The 21,165-nt window shown below is 42.7% G+C and overlaps 3 protein-coding genes across 4 annotated transcripts in view; 2 read left to right on the top strand and 1 right to left on the bottom strand.

Moving 5' to 3' along the window:
• Window positions 1-358: 358 nt before the first annotated feature.
• Window positions 359-8,716, bottom strand: LOC115150640 (prolyl 3-hydroxylase 1). Its single transcript, XM_029694129.1, has 15 exons — window positions 8,153-8,716; window positions 6,795-6,947; window positions 4,867-5,056; window positions 4,643-4,774; window positions 4,353-4,492; window positions 4,105-4,194; window positions 3,940-3,992; window positions 3,554-3,675; window positions 3,327-3,454; window positions 3,056-3,151; window positions 2,673-2,823; window positions 2,327-2,444; window positions 2,034-2,109; window positions 1,766-1,906; window positions 359-1,564 (listed from the first exon to the last, which is right to left on the bottom strand). Exons 1-15 carry the CDS (start codon window positions 8,615-8,617, stop codon window positions 968-970), a joined length of 2,652 nt encoding a protein of 883 aa, XP_029549989.1. The 5' UTR covers window positions 8,618-8,716; the 3' UTR covers window positions 359-967.
• Window positions 8,717-13,223: 4,507 nt separating this feature from the next.
• On the top strand, window positions 13,224-18,561 carry LOC115150639 (adaptin ear-binding coat-associated protein 2). 2 transcript variants are annotated; one of them, XM_029694128.1, is made up of 8 exons: window positions 13,224-13,382; window positions 14,889-14,989; window positions 15,139-15,243; window positions 15,428-15,509; window positions 15,630-15,738; window positions 15,863-15,995; window positions 16,991-17,075; window positions 17,350-18,561. In XM_029694128.1, the coding sequence occupies exons 1-8, from the start codon at window positions 13,282-13,284 to the stop codon at window positions 17,387-17,389; spliced, it is 756 nt and encodes a 251-aa protein (XP_029549988.1). In that variant the 5' UTR covers window positions 13,224-13,281; the 3' UTR covers window positions 17,390-18,561. The 2 variants fall into 2 exon arrangements, with proteins under 2 accessions (XP_029549988.1, XP_029549986.1); XM_029694126.1 differs by having other exon boundaries at window positions 13,226-13,382; window positions 15,854-15,995.
• A 1,601-nt stretch (window positions 18,562-20,162) lies between these two features.
• LOC115150637 (rootletin) overlaps window positions 20,163-21,165 on the top strand; it is a 36,341-nt gene continuing 35,338 nt past the window's right edge. The window contains exon 1 of the mRNA XM_029694125.1: window positions 20,163-20,431. The gene's annotated coding sequence lies outside the window, so the exon portion shown is untranslated. The remainder of the gene's footprint in view (window positions 20,432-21,165) is intronic.

The raw sequence follows: 21,165 nt of genomic DNA, 5'->3' as shown, positions 1-21,165 counted from the left end.
TGGGTCAGCGTCATCCTGGTTAGGGGAGGGTTTGGCCGGGGCAGGCCGTCAATATAAATAAGAATTTGTTCTTAACTGAATTGCCTAGTTAAATAAAAATAAATACATCTGAAAAGTCAGAACAGGCTTTCATACAACTTGGTCTCCTGGGAATTCGATAACCTCCACAAAACTGTAACTGTGATTTAAGGCTCTCCAGTAGTAACCGGACAGTTAAAGCCTGAGGGTCCATACTTACAACATATTCAGAAGGAAAATGGGTACATATTCCATGTGTGATGTACATGAGATGCCAGTCTAGTTCCTCTCTGCCACCTAGTGTTCTCTAGAGGTGTTACATGAAAGAGCAACACCAATGTAAAAACTGTACTTTTATTTAGTGTATCCACATGAATCCAGGTATCAGTCTCTATTCAGACACATTTGTTAATTGTTGTTCTTTCCTGCTTTTTTTGTTGTTGAGGACAGTACATCTTCCAATTCCTGAGGCAAAGAACAGTACATTTTAAAACAGTACAAAATTGCACATTGAGAATCCCAAATTATAATTGGGATTCTCAATGTGCTATTTTGTACTGTATATGTATATATATATATATATATATATATATATCTGTTCACATGAGTCTGGGATAGGTATTCAAAGGTGGTTACAATTTAGCACTTTGTGACAAATGTATTTGTGAAAAAGCACTATAGAAATCTAATTTGATTGATTGATTTGATTGATTGATTGGTTGAGATCAGCCATCAGAGTGAGTGCAGTCCCTTGGTATTACGGTATGGCTTACATTACAACACCTTATCCTTGTTCCTTACCACCATTAATGGTCAGACAAACAACATCCAAAACAATACAGCAAACAACCTCAAATCTGTATCCACCCACAGAGAAAACCTTGACAAATATATTGAAACAGTAGAAAAAAAAGACACCACAGAGTAAGAGTCACAGGTGCTGTTGGTCTCACAGCTCGTCCTTGTCTGTCTGTGAGTCCAAGGATGATTTGAGGTCAGTTTTGGAGTCCTTGGAAACCTTTTTGACAGGGATTTTCTCTGTCTTTTTTGTCGCTGGCTTCTGCTCTTTTTTGTATGTTTTGTCTACTGCCTGTTTGACGTTTGTTTTTGCTGCAGGTTTTGCTTTAGCCTTGTCTGCTGTCTTAGCGTTGACTTTGTCCCCTGCTTTAGTCGTCGCTTTTTTGTTCTTTGATGCATCCGCTGCTTTGGCTTTAGTTTTGACCAGCTCTTTCACCTTAGCTTTGTTACCCTTTTTTGCAATTAGTTTTTCTGCGTGCTTCTCTATCGGCTTCTCATTCTTTTTATCCTCTGGTTTATCAGATGGGTTTTCACGAACTGTTTCTGCTTGTTCTTTAGGCTTCTTCTCTGCTGGTTTGTCATCTGGTTGGTATGCCTGCTCCTGTACTAGGGTTTCAGCTTGACCAAGAAGCGCAGACTGGTCAAGAGGTATAAGCTGTGATTGTGAGCTCTCTGTCTTTGTCTCTGTGAACTCTGTGTCCATAGGAGAGGAGAACATCTTCAGCATCTCTTGAGCTTGGATCCGGTCCTGGAGACACACACACACACACACACACACACAAATTAGGTAAGTCTGAAGCAAGGGAAACTGATGAAATGTAGATTAATCAATAAATGGAAAGCTTTGCTTTCTTCCTCAGATTACAAAATAGCCCATCACAACATAGAATGATAGAAAGAAAGACATGATATACACGATTCCAGATGAATTAACTGATAGATATGTTACCTTCTCCTCATGTTTGGGGTCAAGGGTGAACCACAGGGCCACAGCACACCTCTGGCCCTTAGTGACCGCTCTTACCCCGTGAGGGTTCTCATTCCCAGCACCGAACCCAACCACACGACCACACTGAGGACGCACCTCTGCCTGGACAACACAGGCCAGAGATATCAGTCATCATATGCTCAATTAACTTATACCTTAAAATAAATCAAGGCGAAACAACTGTTTATACTCTGCACCACTCAAATCCACATCATTGATTGACACTTACTGTGACCGTTTTGGAATCCAGTTCAGTGAAAATGAAATCTCCTCCTTCAAAGTCATCATTCAGATAGAGGATAGCGCTAAAACACCACAGGAACAAGATAAGTGTTTTAAAGACAGTGGTGCATGATGATACCTGCAGGTGCAGTAGGTTCCATATGTTATAAGCATATGCATGGTGTGTGTACCTGTAGTCTCTGTGTGTGTGTGTGTGTGTGTGTGTGTGTGTGTGTGTGTGTGTGTGTGTGTGTGTGTGTGTGTGTGTGTGTGTGTGTGTGTGTGTGTGTGTGTGTATACCTATAGTCCCTGTTTGTGTATGCAGGTGGTTCTTTAATGCACTCGTTGAGCTCAGAGACCAGCAGGCAGTTGTCTGCATGAACCAGGTGACTCAGGTCGTCACGGTCATCCTGCTTCTCTGTACAGACAGAAGATGGAAACATAACTTACTGTATGTCTATACACTCAGACAGGCAGGTGAATAATGTGGGTTAATGACATCCTGGATTTGATATAGACAACTTGAAGAAAATAGAACATGTTGTTTTCCCATAGTGATGAATTCCAAAAATGACCTAAACTCATTCTCTCTGGCAGTCAGCCACAATACTGTCCCCTGAAGGCCCACCATAGTTGACTTTCTTACCGTCGATGGCGGAGCGGCAGACCAAATGGGAGTAGGAGAAGTAGAGAGGAGAGTCCAGACGGAAGTACGACTCCATGACCCCACGCACCTTCTCACTCATGTCAAAAAACAGACGGGCACTCTTCAGGGGCACAGTTTCCTCCTGTCCCAACTATAGAACAGTACAAGATCATCAGAAATAGGTGCTTTCTTATCCCTAACTCGCTGGTAACTGTATATGGATGCCATTGGGCTGGGGTTCAGCTTTAGATAGGTTGGAGATAAAGCTGAGGCTAGGGAATGAAGCTAGCTGGGGTTAGGGTCAGAGTTGGCAGTGCTGGGTTAGTGGTGTTTGGGTTATGGTTTGGTAAGCAGGGCTGTAGTGTGTAGGGTCAGTAATGTACCTTAATAGCCTTAAGGACAGTGACTCCTTGGAAGCTCTCGTAGGGGGAGTGGGGGGAGGGGCGGCCTTGATACCCATCACCTTTCAGCGCAGCCGCCTGACAAACACACAGCGTCAACACACACAATAACAGAATCATGCATTCAGTTTTAACACACAGACCATCAGAAACACACCCTCCATCAATTTTAACACACAATCAACATACACACTGTCAAACACACACAAACACTGTCAATCACACAGACTAACTAGCCCTGACTCCCACTCACATTGGAGAGGCGGGTGAGCTCTCTGCACTCGCCCTCCGAGATGAATCCATCCAGTAGAACCCTCTGAGAGCCATTCAACTGCTTTGACGTCATAGTAATCTTGATGTCATCAAACAACAAAGGACCACCTGGTAGGGACAGAGGGAATGAATATAGAGAGAGGTGCACGTCAGAGTATTCTACACAGTCCACTGACATTCCCAAATGTCATGCTCTAAAAACCCTACCTTCTCGTACGATCTTGGCAATGTCAGTCGACTCCTTGTTCTTCTCCTCCACCAGAGTTTCAATCTCCTTCATCAGATTCCCAATCTCCTCAGTGATCCTCGCCGCAGTCTCCCTTTCTGTCCTGCAGGGGGCGCCAATGAACAGGTTAAAAGGTTCAAACATATTGGAGAGCAGATCCTATTCTGAAATTGAGAGCATACATGTATGTACTATGTACCAGTGGATGCTGGTGTCACTTTAAATTAGACGACGGATAATTGTAATGGCTTGAATTGAATGAATGGAGCAGTATGTTTGATCATTTTCCATTCGAGCCATTACAATGAGAGTCCTCCAATTTCTACCTCCACCAGCCTCTACTGGTCTGTACGTGTATTTCTCATACTTCTGCTTCTCTCTCAGTTTGAGGGGCATGACGTCTGCAGGGGTCCAGGAATCCTGCAAAGGGAAGGAAAGGATGTAAGATCACATGCTAAAACCACTTGATAGTGATCACCTATCTTGTAGAAACAGTGAGACACAAGCGAAGATAAGAGACATGTTAACCTACTGGATCAACAAAGGTGATTCCAAACACTTCATAAGCAAAGTAGAGTAGCTCCTTTTCCAACAGGGACTGCTGAATATGCTGTTTCACCACCTGAGAGAAGACATGGAGGAAAGTGGGTTGGAGGCATGGGGCACAGGTGTGTGTGTGTGTGTGTGTGTGTGTGTGTGTGTGTGTGTGTGTGTGTGTGTGTGTGTGTGTGTGTGTGTGTGTGTGTGTGTGTGTGTGTGTGTGTGTGTGTGTGTATGCACCAGTCTAGCGGATATGGCTGCAGCCTTGTCCTCCCCCAGCATAGCAGAGTAGTAAGCCAGGTTCTGATTCATCACCTCCTCCTCTGGGTGGAACAGCAGGTAGGTTTTAGCCCACTCTATGGCCTGCTCATACTTCTCACCTGAGAGAGGGGGGAAGGAAGGGGGTAAGGAAGAGAAGGAAAAAGAGAGGGATAAGAAGAGACTGGTATGAGAGGAGAGGCAGGCACAATCAGATACAGACAGACAGCAAATCCTCCTGATTCTTTCAGTGAATAGGGACTGAGACTCACTGCTGTAGTAGGAGAACTGTAGGTAGTTGAAGTGGGAAGGGAGGAAATCCTCAAATGGCTTGTCCTTTCCCGCGGTGGAGGCTAGCTCCACAGAACATCTCTGCTTACAGTTCAGAATCTGCATGTAGTGGTCTGACAAAGAAAGGGGTACAGGATTTACGCTTTTATCCAAAACATTAGTTTGGGGTTGTTTGGGGATTTAGTCTGTCTTAACACTATCTCACCTGTCATGGACTGGAACAAGTCGGCACTGTACTCCATGTAGTTGTACCCGTCGTAGACGTAAGCTCCTTCACAGAGCGCCCGGCACTCCTGGTCCGCGCTGAAGTACTCCTCCACTGCCGCCTCAAAGTGGTCGATGGCCAGACCGAACGAATCGGAGCTGTAATACCGCTTCCCTGCAAGGAACTCTGCCTGAGAGATAGATTAGAGAGCAGAGCAGGGAGTCAGCAGATCCTAGACCCTACCCCAACCTTGTACCAATTAGGTCCCTTGTCACTTCTCCGGTGCCCTATGCCTGCCCTTTCCAAGTAGGCAAATGGGTAAATGGTTTCAGTCTGACTATGTGTGATTCTAACTGTTCTAAATGGTATATAACTGGTCCTTTGTTCCTGGGATAACTGATACATTGTCAGTAGGATAACTGGTGCATTGTTACTGTTATAACGGGTGTATTGTTACTGTTATAACGGGTGCATTGTTAATGTTATAACGGGTGCATTGTTACTGTTATAACGGGTGTATTGTTACTGTTATAACGGGTGCATTGTTACTGTTATAACGGGTGCATTGTTACTGTTATAACGGGTGTATTGTTACTGTTATAACGGGTGCATTGTTACTGTTATAACGGGTGCATTGTTACTGTTATAACGGGTGTATTGTTACTGTTATAACGGGTTCATTGTTACTGTTATAACGGGTGCATTGTTACTGTTATAACGGGTGCATTGTTACTGTTATAACGGGTGCATTGTTACTGTTATAACGGGTTCATTGTTTCTGTTATAACGGGTGCATTGTTACTGTTATAACGGGTGCATTGTTACTGTTATAACGGGTGCATTGTTACTGTTATAACGGGTGTATTGTTACTGTTATAACGGGTGCATTGTTACTGTTATAACGGGTGCATTGTTACTGTTATAACGGGTGCATTGTTACTGTTATAATGGGTGCATTGTTACTGTTATAACGGGTGTATTGTTACTGTTATAACGGGTTCATTGTTACTGTTATAACGGGTGCATTGTTACTGTTATAACGGGTGCATTGTTACTGTTATAACGGGTGCATTGTTACTGTTATAACGGGTTCATTGTTTCTGTTATAACGGGTGCATTGTTACTGTTATAACGGGTGCATTGTTACTGTTATAACAGGTTCATTGTTAATGTTATAACGGGTGCATTGTTACTGTTATAACGGGTGCATTGTTACTGTTATAACGGGTGCATTGTTACTGTTATAACGGGTGTATTGTTACTGTTATAACGGGTGCATTGTTACTGTTATAACGGGTGTATTGTTACTGTTATAACGGGTGCATTGTTACTGTTATAACGGGTTCATTGTTACTGTTATAACGGGTGCATTGTTACTGTTATAACGGGTGCATTGTTACTGTTATAACCGGTGCATTGTTACTGTTATAACGGGTGTATTGTTACTGTTATAACGGGTGCATTGTTACTGTTATAACGGGTGCATTGTTACTGTTATAACGGGTGCATTGTTACTGTTATAACGGGTGCATTGTTACTGTTATAACGGGTGCATTGTTACTGTTATAACGGGTGCATTGTTACTGTTATAACGGGTGCATTGTTACTGTTATAACGGGTGCATTGTTACTGTTATAACGGGTGCATTGTTACTGTTATAACGGGTGTATTGTTACTGTTATAACGGGTGCATTGTTACTGTTATAACGGGTGTATTGTTACTGTTATAACGGGTGCATTGTTACTGTTATAACGGGTGCATTGTTACTGTTATAACGGGTTCATTGTTACTGTTATAACGGGTGCATTGTTACTGTTATAACGGGTTCATTGTTACTGTTATAACGGGTGCATTGTTACTGTTATAACGGGTGTATTGTTACTGTTATAATGGGTGCATTACTAGGGACGAGTGGTGTCAGTCTCACCATGTGCGGCCGGGCCTCCAGGTCTTTGAAGTCCTCCTGCTGTACTCCGGCCATCATCCTGTAATAGTCCAGGTTCTGCTTCATCTCCATGTGGTCTGGGTTGGCCAGGAAAAACGTGTTTGCCGCCGCCACAGCCTTATCCAGCTTGTTGATCTACACAGGTAAGAGAGACAGTACAACAAAACAATGACACAATATCATATGAATAACTCTCACACAACAAGCAAACAAAGAGAAGTAGCACATTGTGACTCCAAAGGCTTCCCTAAATGCTCCACGTCTCAGAAGTCTTCTGTCATCTGGCTAGGAGCCAGGACCTCCTGGAATGATGTAACAAATGTGTGAGCTGCAATCACCAGCATGCTGTTTCAGGCAACTAGTCATTATCCTATAGGCTTACTATAGTATACACAAATCTCAGTGGAGGCTGCTGAGGGGAGGATGGCATATAATAATGGTTGGAACAGAGCGAATGGAATGTCATCAAACTTTGAAAAACGTGTTTGATGTACTTGATACCATTCCACTGATTCCGCTCCAGTCATTACCACGAGCCCATCCTCCCCAATTAAGGTGCCACCAACCTCCTGTGATTAATATGGCCTACCACCAGGGACTGTGTGTCTCTTTTACAGATTTTTGTGTTTCTGTTTGTAAATCAGTACATATTTTGCTCATATCTATTGGCATTAGTAAATAGGCAACATGGATAAACAATGTATGACCTGCAACTCTCAGGAACTGCAGGCCTTATAGGTTGCATGTATTTAATTTATTTAACTAGCTACTCTTACTACAATGTAGTAACCCGTTTATAAACAGACTTTTAAACTAAGTTTGGTTTAGGCCTATCCTGTTCATGTATAGGCCTATTCTAACAATAGCTAAGGAAACTCTTGAATGGAACGTATATAGCATGCAGAAGCTGCTGAGTAGCTTCGCTTTTTGATGACAAGCCCCAAAAATCGAGAAGAATCCAGCGCCAGAACGTAAGCGGTCTGTCTACATAGCTAGACTCCACCTAGAGACGTGGCACGGCCGGCTGGGGGAGTTGGGGAAAGCTGAGCAGAGCACGTAGCCTACAGTTAACGAATTGCTTGAGGGAAGTTTGAATGAAATTGGACAAAATAAAGTGACATTACCCTTATTTTGTCATGGAAGTGTGATAAATGTGCACCTGGTCGACTGAGATTCAAACAACATGAACATGTTGTGGAATAAGATATGATGCAGGAGCATCTTACTCCACAACATGGGATACTGTCTGTGTGGAAGATACATTGTTGCAAGCCTATGCAAGATATAAAAATGTATAATGCATAACTTTATAGGGCCTATATGGTCAACTCTTTTTATACCTTGAAGTATGCGACTTGCAGGTAATTGTAGGGGGTTCTTTTCTTAAACTCAAGGTCCACATCTTCAGTGACTTTATGGATAGTTGGTGGTCCAATTTTCTCACTTTCGCAGGTATTTACACAATCAGCCCTTTTCATAATTTTCTGGAAAAAGCCAAGATCTTCCACGGAGCCAGCGCCTGGTACTGGCACAACCATGCTGGATAAAGGCTCCCCGAAAGCGCTCTGGTTGGCACAAGTTATCCGGCAGTGCGCCTTCACCCTGCGGATCGCAGCCTTGTTCCGAAGCGCTCTCTCCATGTTCAGAATGACCGTCATCCAGTCCCCCTTGTAGTAGGCTTCCACCGCCGTGTCGAACAGCAGATCATAAGGTTCCAGAATAACATTACTACTGAGCTGCACGTCCGAAAGGCAAGACGGGATGAGGCAAACGCCTAAAATCGCTACTACTAAACGCCACAGCATTCTGGAAAATGGGACCTCTACGTAGAAAGGAGCAGTCGTCTGCAGAGAAGTGAGCTGGAAGTTTATTCGGGGCCTGCTAACTTTTGTCGGGGGGTGGGGTTAACTTGGGAGACGCTGAGACGAACAGCCCCTGTGAGGTGCGCCACCGTCTCAGGACGCACAGTGCCGCTGTGGCCCAGTTCACTCTCTCCTCACAGGCGGACAGACAACATCAAGGTCCAATATGAAAATTATCAATAAGTATATAGGTCATATTCAGTTGTTAAATGTTCTATTTGAGTATGATAACATCCCAGAAAAACATGTGTCTCATAAATCTTTTTTCTAAGATGTTATCACACTCTAAATAGCCTAGTCCATTTAACAATAGACCAACCAAGAGCTCTGTGGTATTAAAAAAAACATATTTGGGGTCAGCAGGTGTTAGGAATGTTCTAGAGTCAGATCATGACCATTTTCTCTGAGACACAAAAGTAAGCACAACAGTAAGCTTCATTCTATAGCTAGAGGACTCCTGATATCTCCAGTGATTGGTATAATTGTTGTCTTTATCTGTTGTTGTCTGCATGTTGACTAGTACTGTCTTTTTTTTGTTGCTAACTAGGGACCCCCGAATGTTGCTGGCCAGGACTCACTGGCCGTGTCTGAAAGGACCTCAGCCACCTGAGCCACAGCCTGTTCACCCCGCTACCATCTAGAAGGCGGGCACAGTACAAGTGCATCAAAGCTGGGACCGGGAGACTGAAAAACTGCTTCTATCTCCAGGCCATCAGACTGTTAAATAGACACCACTAGCCAGGCTCCGCCCGGTACCCTGCCCTGAACCTTAGTCAGTGTTACTAGCCAGATATCACCCAGTACTCTACCCTGCACCTTAGAGACTGCTGCCCTATGTACATAGTCATTGAAAACTGGTCACTTTAATTATGTATATACAGTGCATTCGGGAATTATTCAGACCCCTTTACTTTTTCCACATTTTGTTATGTTACAGCCTTATTCTAAAATGGATACAATTATTTTTTTCATCACCAATCTACACACAATACACCATAATGACAAAGCAAAAACCGTTTTTACACATTTTTACAAATGTATTACAAATTAAAAACAGAACCTCCTTATTTACATAAGTATTCAGACTCTTTGCTATGACACTCGAAATTGAGCTCAGGTGCATCCTGTTTCCATTGATTATACTTGAGATGTTTTTACAACTTGATTGGAGTCCACCTGTGGTAAATTCAATTGATTGGACATGATTTGGAAAGGCACACAAGGTCACACAGTTGACAGTGCATGTCAGAGCAAAAACATGTCAGGCAGGTACCAAGATCGGCTGCATAACGCTCCGGAGGAGGAAAACGGGGTTCTCTGGGAGCCGGGGTAGGTTGGACAAATGCACTAGTAGTAGAAAGGTTACTGGGTGGTTGGGAGGTCTCAGATGTGGCGTGCTGCCCATAAGCTAATTCACTGATTTGCTCCATTATAGTCTTGAACCCTTGGTCCTGGCGTTCCATCAGGGAACGAAGCCCTTCCAAAAGGTCTCGCAGTAGCTCCTCATGCCTCCCAATGGTGGCTCCCTGCGGGAGACAACGTGACGGAGTTGGTCCAAGTCTGCTGGGTCTGTCATGGCCAGTTCGTACTATAAGGGCACAAGTCGAGACCCAAATGCAGACACAGGAGGCAGATGGTTGAGCTCTGATATTTATTATAACAAAAGGGGTAAGCAAAAGACAGGTCTGGGACAGGCGAGAGTTCATAAACCAGGTCAGAGTCCAAACAGTACCAGGCGATAGGCAGTCTCGAGGTCAGAACAGGCAGAGTGGTCAGGCAGGCGGGGTCGGCGTCAGGACAGCCAAGGGTCAAAACCAGGAGGACTGGGAAAACAACAAAGACTGGGGGAAAAAGGAGCATGGACAAATGCTGGTTGACTTGGCAAAGCAAGACGAACTGGCACATAGAGACAGGAAACACAGGGATAAATACACCGGGGATAATAAGCAACACCTGGAGGTGGAGACAAGCACAAGGACAGGTGAAACAGATCAGGGCGTAACAGATTGTCACTCTGACAGAGCTCTAGAGTTCCTCTGTGGAGATTAGAGAACCTTCTAGAAGGACAACCATCTCTGCAGCACTCCACTAGTCAGGCCTTTATGGTAGAGTGGCCAGACAGAAGCCACTCCTCAGTAAAAGGCACATGACAGCCTGCCTGGAATTTGCCAAAAGGCACCTAAAGGACTCTCAAATCATGAGAAACAAAATTGTCTGGTCTGATGAAAAGAAGATTGAACTCTTTGGCCTGAATGCCAAGTATCACGTCTGGAGGAAACCTGGCACCATCTCTACAGTGAAGCATGGTGGAGGCAGCATCATGCTGTGGGGATGTTTTTCAGCGGCAGGAACTGGGATACTAATCAGCATCGAGGGAAAGATGAACGGAGCAAAATATAGAGAGATCCTTGATGAAAACCTGCTCCAGAGCGCTCAGGACCTCAGACTAGCGCAAAGGTTCACCTTCCAACAGGACAACGACCCTAAGCCCACAGCCAAATCAACGCAGGAGTGGCTTTGGGACAAGTCTCTGAATGTCCTTGAGTGTCCCAGCCAGAGCCCGGACTTGAACGCGATTGAACATCTCTGAAGAGACCTGAAAATAGCTGTGCAGCAATGCTCCACATCCAACCTGACAGAGCTTGAGAGGATCTGCAGAGAATAATTAGGAAAAACTCCCCAAATACAGGTGTGCCAAGCTTAAGCTTGTAGCGTCATACCCAAGAAGCCTGAGTACTGAGTACAAAGTACTGAGTAAAGGGTCGGAATACTTATGTAACTGTGATATTTAAGTTTTTTGTTTTTAATATATTTTCCAAACATTTCTAGAAACCTGTTTTTGCTTTCTCATTATGGGGTATTGTATTTAGATTGGTGAGGGGGGGAAATGATTTAATCAATTTTAGAATAAGGCTGTAACGTAACAAAATGTGGAAAAAGTCAAGGGGTCTGAATACTTTCCGAATGCACTGTATATACTGTATTCTAGTCAAGGATCATCCTATTACACTCATTGCCAAGAGTGTGCAAAGCTGTCATCAAGGCAAAAGGTGGCTACTTTGAAGAATCTAAAATATATTTTGATTTGTTTAACACTTTTTTATTACCACTCTATGGAAAGATGAGACTCTCATGAACATGATTATTCTATGACCCCCACGAGCATCATGGGACTCTGAAGTTGATACTGCCAATCTGCCAACTTCCTGTCTGTAGCGTCGGAACCGTTTGGGCTACACACTGATAATATCTCTGCAAAGGTGAGACTCTCACGAACACGTACATGTTGGTTGTTTTGCTCCAGGGTGCCCACAAGCCTCACAAGCCTCGTCTGAAGGTAGCCCGGTACCAGTTAAACATTGTTTTTTTGAAGTATACACTGAGTGTATAAAACGTTAGGAACACCTGCTCTTTCCATGACATAGAACGACCATGTGAATCCAGGTGAAAACTATATTCCCATATTGATGCCACTTCAATCGGTGTAAATGAAGGGGAGGAGACAAGTTAAAGGATTTTTAAGCCTTAAGAATATTGAGACATGGATTGTGTATGTGTGCCATTCAGAGGGTGAATGGGCAAGACAAAAGATTGAAGTGCCTTTGAACGGGTATGGTAGTAGGTGCCAGGCGCACGGGTTTGAGTGTCTCAAGAACTGCAACGCTGCTGGGTTTTTCACGCTCAGCAGTTTCCCATGTATATCTAGAAATGTCTACCACCCAAAACACATCCAGCCAATTTAACACAACGGTGGGAAAAACATGGCATGACAGGCCTGATGGAAACAACTTGTTTCGGCAAACGTTCCATATGACAAAACAAAATATGCTAGACAATGTGGGATCTTTTTGTGTCGGTAAAATTAATTATGCGAGAAATCTCGGGGCAATAACCATCATATCGAAGTAAACTTGGAGTCACGCAATGACATGTTGTGTGGTCCTCCCACTACGACTCGTCGGGAAAGCATTCAGTATATTAAACTACAGATGAAATAAATTATAATGAACATCCCAGGGTGGTGAAAGTGTAAGGTGATGAGCTTGATGCGCCTTTCCAATAAATATCGAGGGTCTTATTCTGGTGACATGATAATCGATGCTTGACTGCCGTTTGACAATTAAAATAATCTCTCTCTTTTGTCCATAATAATAATATCATCATGTAGGCTATACGTGTGCTCTAGCCAAGTGTGCGCAAGATAGCGCTGTTGGCTTGAGTGCACGTGCCAATACCATCAGTAGAGGTGAAAATGCAATGAGAACCCATTTAATTTGTATTTTTTATTAGGTACATGGGAATTTAACAGCAAAATCTATTTGTATGTGCATTACGTCATCACGCAGCCACTTTTATTGAAACACATCTCTGGTGTGAAAATTCGCATATTGTTTTTATACGGATTTTAGAGTATTCGCCATGAAAATATTTCGCCAATTATTGGATGGAAACGTAGCTTGTGTCATAAGCACCATAAAAATTGTCGGTCTTTGAAAGCTACTGTAGTAATAATCCTCTCCAAAAGAGTCGCTCTTGAGCTGTACAGTGCAGACTGGTTCACCCTCCCCCATGGCAGTTAGAAGTTTGGAAGTTTTTAACTTGCCAAAATGGCACTGGCAGACGACAGCGGTTACGAGTCAGTGATCTGTGTAAAGCCAGAGGTTCATGTGTACAAGATCCCACCCCGCGCCACTAACCGTGGATATCGGTGAGTTTGTTTTTTGCGGTCCGCACTTTGATAATAAACTAACTACTCAAATGTCAACCTGAAGAAGTGGAGAGGATCCATCAAGGTTGTTGCTAGCTAACGCTAGCTTGACATGATTCAGTTATTAAATGCATAACATGGCGAGAAGATGATTACTTTGGGGATAACGTTTCAATTAATTTAGCTAGTTACCTTTCAATATGTGTTATAACGTGGCACTGTTAGGCTCTCTAGCTGCTAGCTAGTTTCTAATGCTAGCCAGGTGAGCTAGCTAGGTAAAATATAACAGTTAAAATAGGCATGTCAGCATTATTTTCAAGCGGTGTGCAATGCTAAACACATCTGCTGTGTCAAATATTTGACAGGAAACGTTAGCAGGAGGCACGGGACATTCTACGGTGGCTCAAACGTTCAGTCAGTCATGGTACAGTCATGTCACAGAACAATGAGAGATATTTCACCGGATGTATAAATGTGAAGCATCCGCTTGGCGTTTCCACTCACTACATGGTAGTATATGGTAGTGAGAGGAAGCCCAGTGACTGGCAATGGGAGAAGATGAAAATAGATGGATTTTGGCCGACATTCGGTACATTTTCTCATCGATTAAACATTTGATTTCAATATAGTTTTCTGTTCCCAAAACTAGAACCAGTTACGAACAGAGTGGGCTAAGTTTTGTAGACTTTCCCTAAGTTATTGCGCACTTCACATTGTAGTCGTTCCCTAACGGAAATATGCAAATGTCCTGCTAGAACGCGCCGATAGGACCTCGCTAGCGCGTGCTTAGCTCTGCCCACTATGACTCATTTGTTCCCGTTAGACCACAGCCCGTCGTGTCAATCTTCGTTTATTTATCAAAGTATTTGGTTATGTACTATAGCTAGTTAACATTACAGAGGAAAGTGGGAAAAGTGTATCTAATGAAAATCGATCCTGGTTCTTATGTAATGATATGTAGCTAATACCATTTTATAGCTAGATCCAGGCTTCATCACATCCGGCCGTGATTGGGAGTCCCATAGGGCGGTACACAATTGGCCCAGCGTCGCACGGGGTAGGCCGTCATTGTAAATAAGAATTTGTTCTTAATTGACTTGCCTAGTTAAATAAAGGTTTTTTTTATATATATATATATATATATATATATGAGTACACAACCAAAATGAAAATCATTCTAGTAGTCTGATGGGGTTATTTCTAATAAGAAAAATAAGGATATATCTGTACTTATGTCAATAATTGTAAATTGTATGCTCTTATATATCCAATAAAAAAAGAATGCTTCTTTGGGCAAGCAAAAAATATACAAATACTCCTGATTTGCTGGGTGAGAGTGTGATGTTATTTATTTAGCCTAAGACTCTAATTCTGTTTCATAGTTTGAGATTGCACTAATTATTGAATTACACAGTTTGATTATGTGTTTTTGTGTAGTAGGCCCAATAGCCCTGTAACATAGTGAAGTCATGACATGCAGGTATGGTGCTTCTCTTTGTTTTTCAGAGCAGCTGACTGGAAGCTGGATGAGCCAGCATGGACCGGCAGGATGAAAATCATATCCATAGGAAAGCTTGCCTATATCAAGTTAGAGGACAAAAACTCAGGTAGGTTAACTACTAGATGTCCGACGGTCATGGCTACATCTGCCAGCTACATCTGTTGCGCTCATGTCTGTACTGGCTGTCACCTTGTCTGCTTCTGATCCATACCATCATATCCAACTTTGAGGCAAACTGAATTCTGTATTTCTTAGGAGAGTTGTTTGCCCAAGCCCCAGTGGAGCAGTATCCTGGATGTGTGGTGGAGGCAGTCACAGATTCCAGCAGATATTTTGTGGTGCGGATAGAGGACGGCAGTGGTAAGGTGCCTTCACATCAGAAAGACAGCAGCAGAAATACATCACCATGCAAACTGATATGCTATGCTGAAAATATTTTTTGCGGAAGACAGTACGGTCTGGTATGGAAGGTTAATTGCAGGTTAGTCATTTAAATACAATATGCTTGTACATCTGTCTTCTCATGCACTTCTGTTTTATATAGGACGACATGCATTTATCGGCCTGGGGTTTGCTGATCGTGGCGACTCCTTTGACTTCAATGTGGCTCTTCAAGACCACTTCAAGTGAGTCAACCTCTCATACCTGTCCTCTCTTTGGTCTGGTATCAATGTCCATTTTCAATATAGATCTTCACATTGGAGCATGAAATAAAATCAAACCTATCTCTGTGTCCTTTTCTACAGGTGGGTAAAACAGGAAGGTGAGCTGGCGAAAGAGGAAGCGTCTCAGAGCACAGCACCCAAACTGGACCTAGGCTTTAAAGAGGGCCAGACAATCAAGATCAGCATTGGGGTGAGCATTTGAGGTTACAGAAATAGATGGGAAACATGTTGAAAGGAGAGGAGAAACAAAATGGGATGTGAAGGAAAAAGTGAGGAAAATGTTAAAAAAAATGTATTTGTCTTAGAACATAAAGAAGAAGGATCCAGGTGCCAAGTCTCGGCCCATGGGTAGTGGCCTTCTCCTTCCTCCACCAATGGCTAAGGGTGCAGTCCTTGTATCACCTCCTGGAGGCCAGCAATCACCTCCACCTACACACTCCAACACAGGTAACCTCTTTAGGCTATAGAGCTCAATGATCAAAATGTCCCATTATCACTGCCCTTTCACAGCTTAACATGGATAACCTCCCTGCATTCTAAATCATCTGTGGTGGCTAATTTCTGCATTACCAAATGAGGAGAGTTAAACACACCAGTCCGAGTTAACTACATCTTTAATAATTAAGATACTTTTGCAAAAGCCTCTTTGACCCTCAATAATGCACTCTCTCGAATGAACCATGGAATAAGGTGATTACACAATGGCTACAGAGATATTTTATAGCAAAGATACACCCCCTTCAATGTACATTGACAAACCACAGATACATAGACTGGGTCACAAAGGTTAAGTTTTGTATGACAGATATCCATAAAACACAGCAGGCAGTAAATGCTATGTCAACAGGGTTCATTGTATAGCCTAGTATCTGGTCCCCTTAGAACCGTCCCTCCCTGGTACTTCATAGAACAAAAACACAATTTCATCCAATGGCATATATCAATTGTCAACTCTAGATACTCCCATCTCAAGCAAACCCCCTCTTGACCCCACTCCTGGACAGGCTCACTGGGGGGAGTGAGCCTCTAGGCCATATACTATCACAGGATAAGTGCGAGATCTAAGAGAGGACACACAATTCCCAGACACTACCATAAACCTCCCCACAATAAAGAAAAGGAGGGAGTGACTTGCTCACAGACATTGTGGAGACAAGTCATTGGTTCCCCATTAATCACGCCATCCCTTCACATGGTTTAAGAATAGGTAAAGACACATTCACATATAAAATACAAGTCTGACCTCGCCCCTCTCTGGGCCCCAAGTGACTGAGCCCCAGCTAAGGGAAACGTGCAACTAAAACATACCAGAGTCCAAAGGACACTTTCTAATGACAGTATCTCACATAAGCATATTATACTAATAAAACATCTTAATTATCTATGTTACCCAACTAATTCTGATTCACCCACGACTCATCTCTTTGTTTTTACCGCACCAGCTTCTCTTTTAGATTTCGGAGGCCGGGTCCCTGCCGCCCAGCCTACTGCAGACCTGTGGGGAGACTTCACAGCGGCTGGCGCCAGGTCAGTCTTAGAAGAGCTAATGGTTTAGACCAAAGAAGTTGGCAGGACTTCGGAATGGTGTTGTGGCAAGGGAAACTGACTAGGGATCACAGGGTTACTAGCTCAAATCCCTGATGGGTTCAAGTCTCTCATCACCTTGAGTGAAGCTTTTAAACAGTTTGGTGATTATGGCGGTGTCTATATTAGCATTTTAATTTCATCCATCCATGTTGTTATTGACATTCTCACATTTGTCATTATCCTCATCATGCTCTGCATCTCCCCCTCTCCACAGCTCCAGTCAAGACACTGCTAAAGGATGGGTGCAGTTTTAGCTGTGAAATGGACCACATACACACACTCTCTCACACTCAGGCTCCTTACATTCCCTGGACAGAATGATTGTGGCAACAGAAATGAGAGGTGGGGGAGCTCTGTCAACTGACAGGCTGCTTGACACATGATGCTGTATGTTACCTACACATTTTGCATACCAGATGTATAGATTCAAACTATCAAGTCAATGATTGACCAGCACATCCTTTTTAGACACAAAGACAATATTACTATTTTTAGATACTTGAACTATGCAGTCAGAAGTGACACTTCATTTTGTCGTTGAAGTATTGATACCTATTTTGCTGTCACTCTGACCAGGTGAAAAGTATGTGCATTCCATGTTAATAACACCTTAAGGTGGCAGTCCGCTCATTATCTTTATATATCCATCCCTCAAAATGTCTCAATTTTTACAAAAATATGTATGTCAACATCTCGCTGTCAACCTTTCCCCTTATCTCTGACCCTTCACCTCATACTACTAACTCTTGCCAGCATCATTCATCATCTCATTGAGTCATCCAACGTTTGGTGTTCATTTTAATATTTGTATACCTTACTTTTTTATTTGTGTTGGAGAGGGTGAGGATTTGTTTTCTTTTTTATGTTCAAGTATACCTTGTGTCCCTCACTTTTATTTGAGAGAATATGAAGGACAGGTGTGTGTCTTTTCACAAGGTTGGGAGTTGACTCTGCTTCAATGTTGCTCCACACCCTCCTTTAAACTGGCCTCTTGGTTAAGATAAAGTATAGTATCTGTTCCTATCAGTCTGATGTCTTGGGCCTTTTAGTATAGCAGCCAGATCAAACCAATGTCTAGTTTGGATTTTGGTAAATATGAGGAGGTAGGTCAGAGAAAGGCAACATTGACAGTGTTTTAGAAGTTAACCAGATAAGTAGAATTCTGGTAGATGTGTGTGATGTTTTGTCTTTTTTGTTATTTGTTTACATATCATAAATCTTTAGCAACCTTTCCTGTCCTTTTTGTTGAGTTTCTGTTTGTCATCCCTTATTTTACCCTAGGAGTGCATTTTCAGCGAATGGGGGGAGTTTAATTTGCAACAAATATTTGCTCCAAGTGACTTACGCAAATCAAAATCACCTATATAAAATGTAAAGCAACATTTTTTTACTGTAAATAAACCATTTGTCGTTCAGTTCTTCCCTTTATGTTTGCATTGTCAGGTTAATTCCCACTACACAGGCAATGCAGCAGTGGTAAACTTGTTTAACACGTAGTTAGTTTGACTTTAGACGTGGTCTTCATGACTGGTGTTTGTCTGAAGTATGACATACACAAGCCTCCACAACTGTTTTGCTTCAGTGAACAAGAGAGGGAACTATGCCAGTGTGTCATCTGACACCAGAATTCAGTATTATGATTGTCTTATTAAGGTGTCAAGACTGCCTGGACTAAAACTTGTCTGTCACAGTGGTTACTTTGGAGAAGGTGCCAGGGAGAGTAGAGTGAGTATTCATTTTTATCTTCAGTGTCGTTTTATTTCCCGTTGTGTTATGATATATTGCAACATACATCGTTCAAAAGTTTGGGGTCACTTAGAAATGTCCTTGTTTTTGAAAGAAAATCCCCCCTACCCAAAAGTCCATTAAAATAACATCAAATTGTTAATGTTGTAAATGACTATTGTAGCTGAAAAGCAGATTTTTAATGGAATATGTACATAAGTGTAGCTAGCCCATTATCAGCAACCATCACTCCTGTGTTCCAATGGCACATTGTGTTAGCTAATCCAAGTTTAGCATTTTAAAAGGCTAATTGATCATTAGCACTAGCGGTTCTGGGGGGGGGGGGGCAGTGCCCCTGTGACAACAATTTTGGACCCCCTTGTGGCCTCCCTAAATGTGGAGTATGAAATAATTTTTACATAACACATTTTTGCTATCGTTCTTTTTTTACATCCGTTATTAGACAGTGGCAACGATGATGATTATGAACATGGTTTTTTGCCTGCTAATGCCTGCAATGCAGTGACGAAAACGATATGACAACAATAACATCTAATGTAACTGGCCCCTCTAACAGTACAACTGGCCCCAGTTTGCCCCCCCCCCCCCCCCAGTTGAAATGGTCTAGAACCGCCACTGATCATTAGAAAACCCTTTTGCAATTATGTTAGCACAGCTGAAAACTGTTGTGCTGATTTTAAAGAAGCAATTAAACTGGCCTTTAGACTAATTGAGTATCTGGAGCATCAGCATTTGTGGGTTCGATTACAGGCTCAAAATGGCCAGAAACAAATAACTTTCTTCTGAAACTCGTCAGTCTATTCTTGTTCTGAGAAATGAAGGCTATTCCATGCGAGAAATTGCCAAGAAACTATGGATCTCGTACTCCCTTCACAGAACAGTGCAAACTGGCTCTAACCAGAATAGAAAGAGGAGTGGGAGGCCCCGGTGCTCAACTGAGCAAGAGGACAAGTACATTAGAGTGGCTAGTTTGAGAAACAGACGCCTCACATGTCTTCAACTGGCAGCTTCATTAAATAGTACCCGCAAAACCCGTCTCAACGTCAACAGTGAAGAGGCGACTCCAGGATACTGGCCTTGTAGGCAGAGTTCCTTGGTCCAGTGTCTGTGTTCTTTTGTCGATCTTAATCTTTTTCTGGGCCAGTCTGAGATAGGGCTTTTTCTTTGAAACTGCCTAGAACTGTTGACGTTGAGACTGGTGTTTTGCGGGTACTATTTAATGGAGCTGCCAGTTGAAGACATGTGAGGCGTCTGTTTCTCATTGGGCTGTCTTTGCTAAGCCTTCGATGAAGACAATTGACTATGATTTATAAAGTTAAGAGACTCAGACTTTCACGCATATGTTACAGTACAGTGCCAGTCTCAGTTATCATTTATCAAGTCCCTCCCAGGAAAGGGTTTGGAGAAGAGCTGGAAGCAAATTGGCATCAGCAGCAAATTGCTGACTGCAGTCTTGTAAAACATTCGAACTCCTCAACAGTAGTCAAAGCGTCTTGCTGTCGAGTACGAATGGAGCTGTGAACTATGGACTCAATTCTTACTAATTCTAGGTAAGCTAATGGAACGCATGTGTTAATGGGCTGTGATTTTAAAAAGGAGGTAGTGAATGTAACCCATTGGCAGCTTGTAGACTACTGTTTATTACACAAAAGTAGCATACTCTATTTTCAATGGATGGCAGCGTTTAATTGGGAACATGATCCATAAATTATTGACCCATTCATTCAAGAAGTCGGCATCTTGGCCTCTGTGGAGACAGCCAGATGCGACAGTATCTGACTGGTGATGGGATTTCAATGCATGACTCTGTTTACGTAGCCGGTGTCGCGCACACCGGGTCATAACATTTTGTCACTGAAATTATGTGTTTTGCTCAGTTTGGGGAATACATGATGAACAAGCAATAGGTGCGTTTTGCAGATGCGATGAATGTAAAATTTCAGTAGCGCTGGCGTTACTTTGGTTGACCTAATTTCTCGCTATTCAACATTGTTTCCGAGTTTTTGAAGCATTGATTGGGCGTGTCCGAGGTGGAGGTCTGTCACTGTGATGTGGCCATTGTTGTGGTTGCTTGGTCACAGAAGTCTGGGTTCCACTAATTCAGCAATCAAGTAACCATAGCCTATAACAATGTACACTGAACAAAAATATAAATGCAACCATTTCAAAGATTTTACTGAGTTACAGTTTACATAAGGAAGTCAGTCAATTTAAATAAATTAAGCCCTAATCTATGGATTTCGCTGGACTGGGAATACAGATATGCATCTGTTGATCACAATAC

The sequence above is a fragment of the Salmo trutta genome, chromosome 16 (genome assembly GCF_901001165.1).
Source record: "Salmo trutta chromosome 16, fSalTru1.1, whole genome shotgun sequence".
Lineage (NCBI taxonomy): Eukaryota > Metazoa > Chordata > Actinopteri > Salmoniformes > Salmonidae > Salmo > Salmo trutta.
The sequence above is the reverse complement of the archived record's forward strand: the minus strand, read 5'-3'. Positions and strand labels throughout refer to the sequence as shown.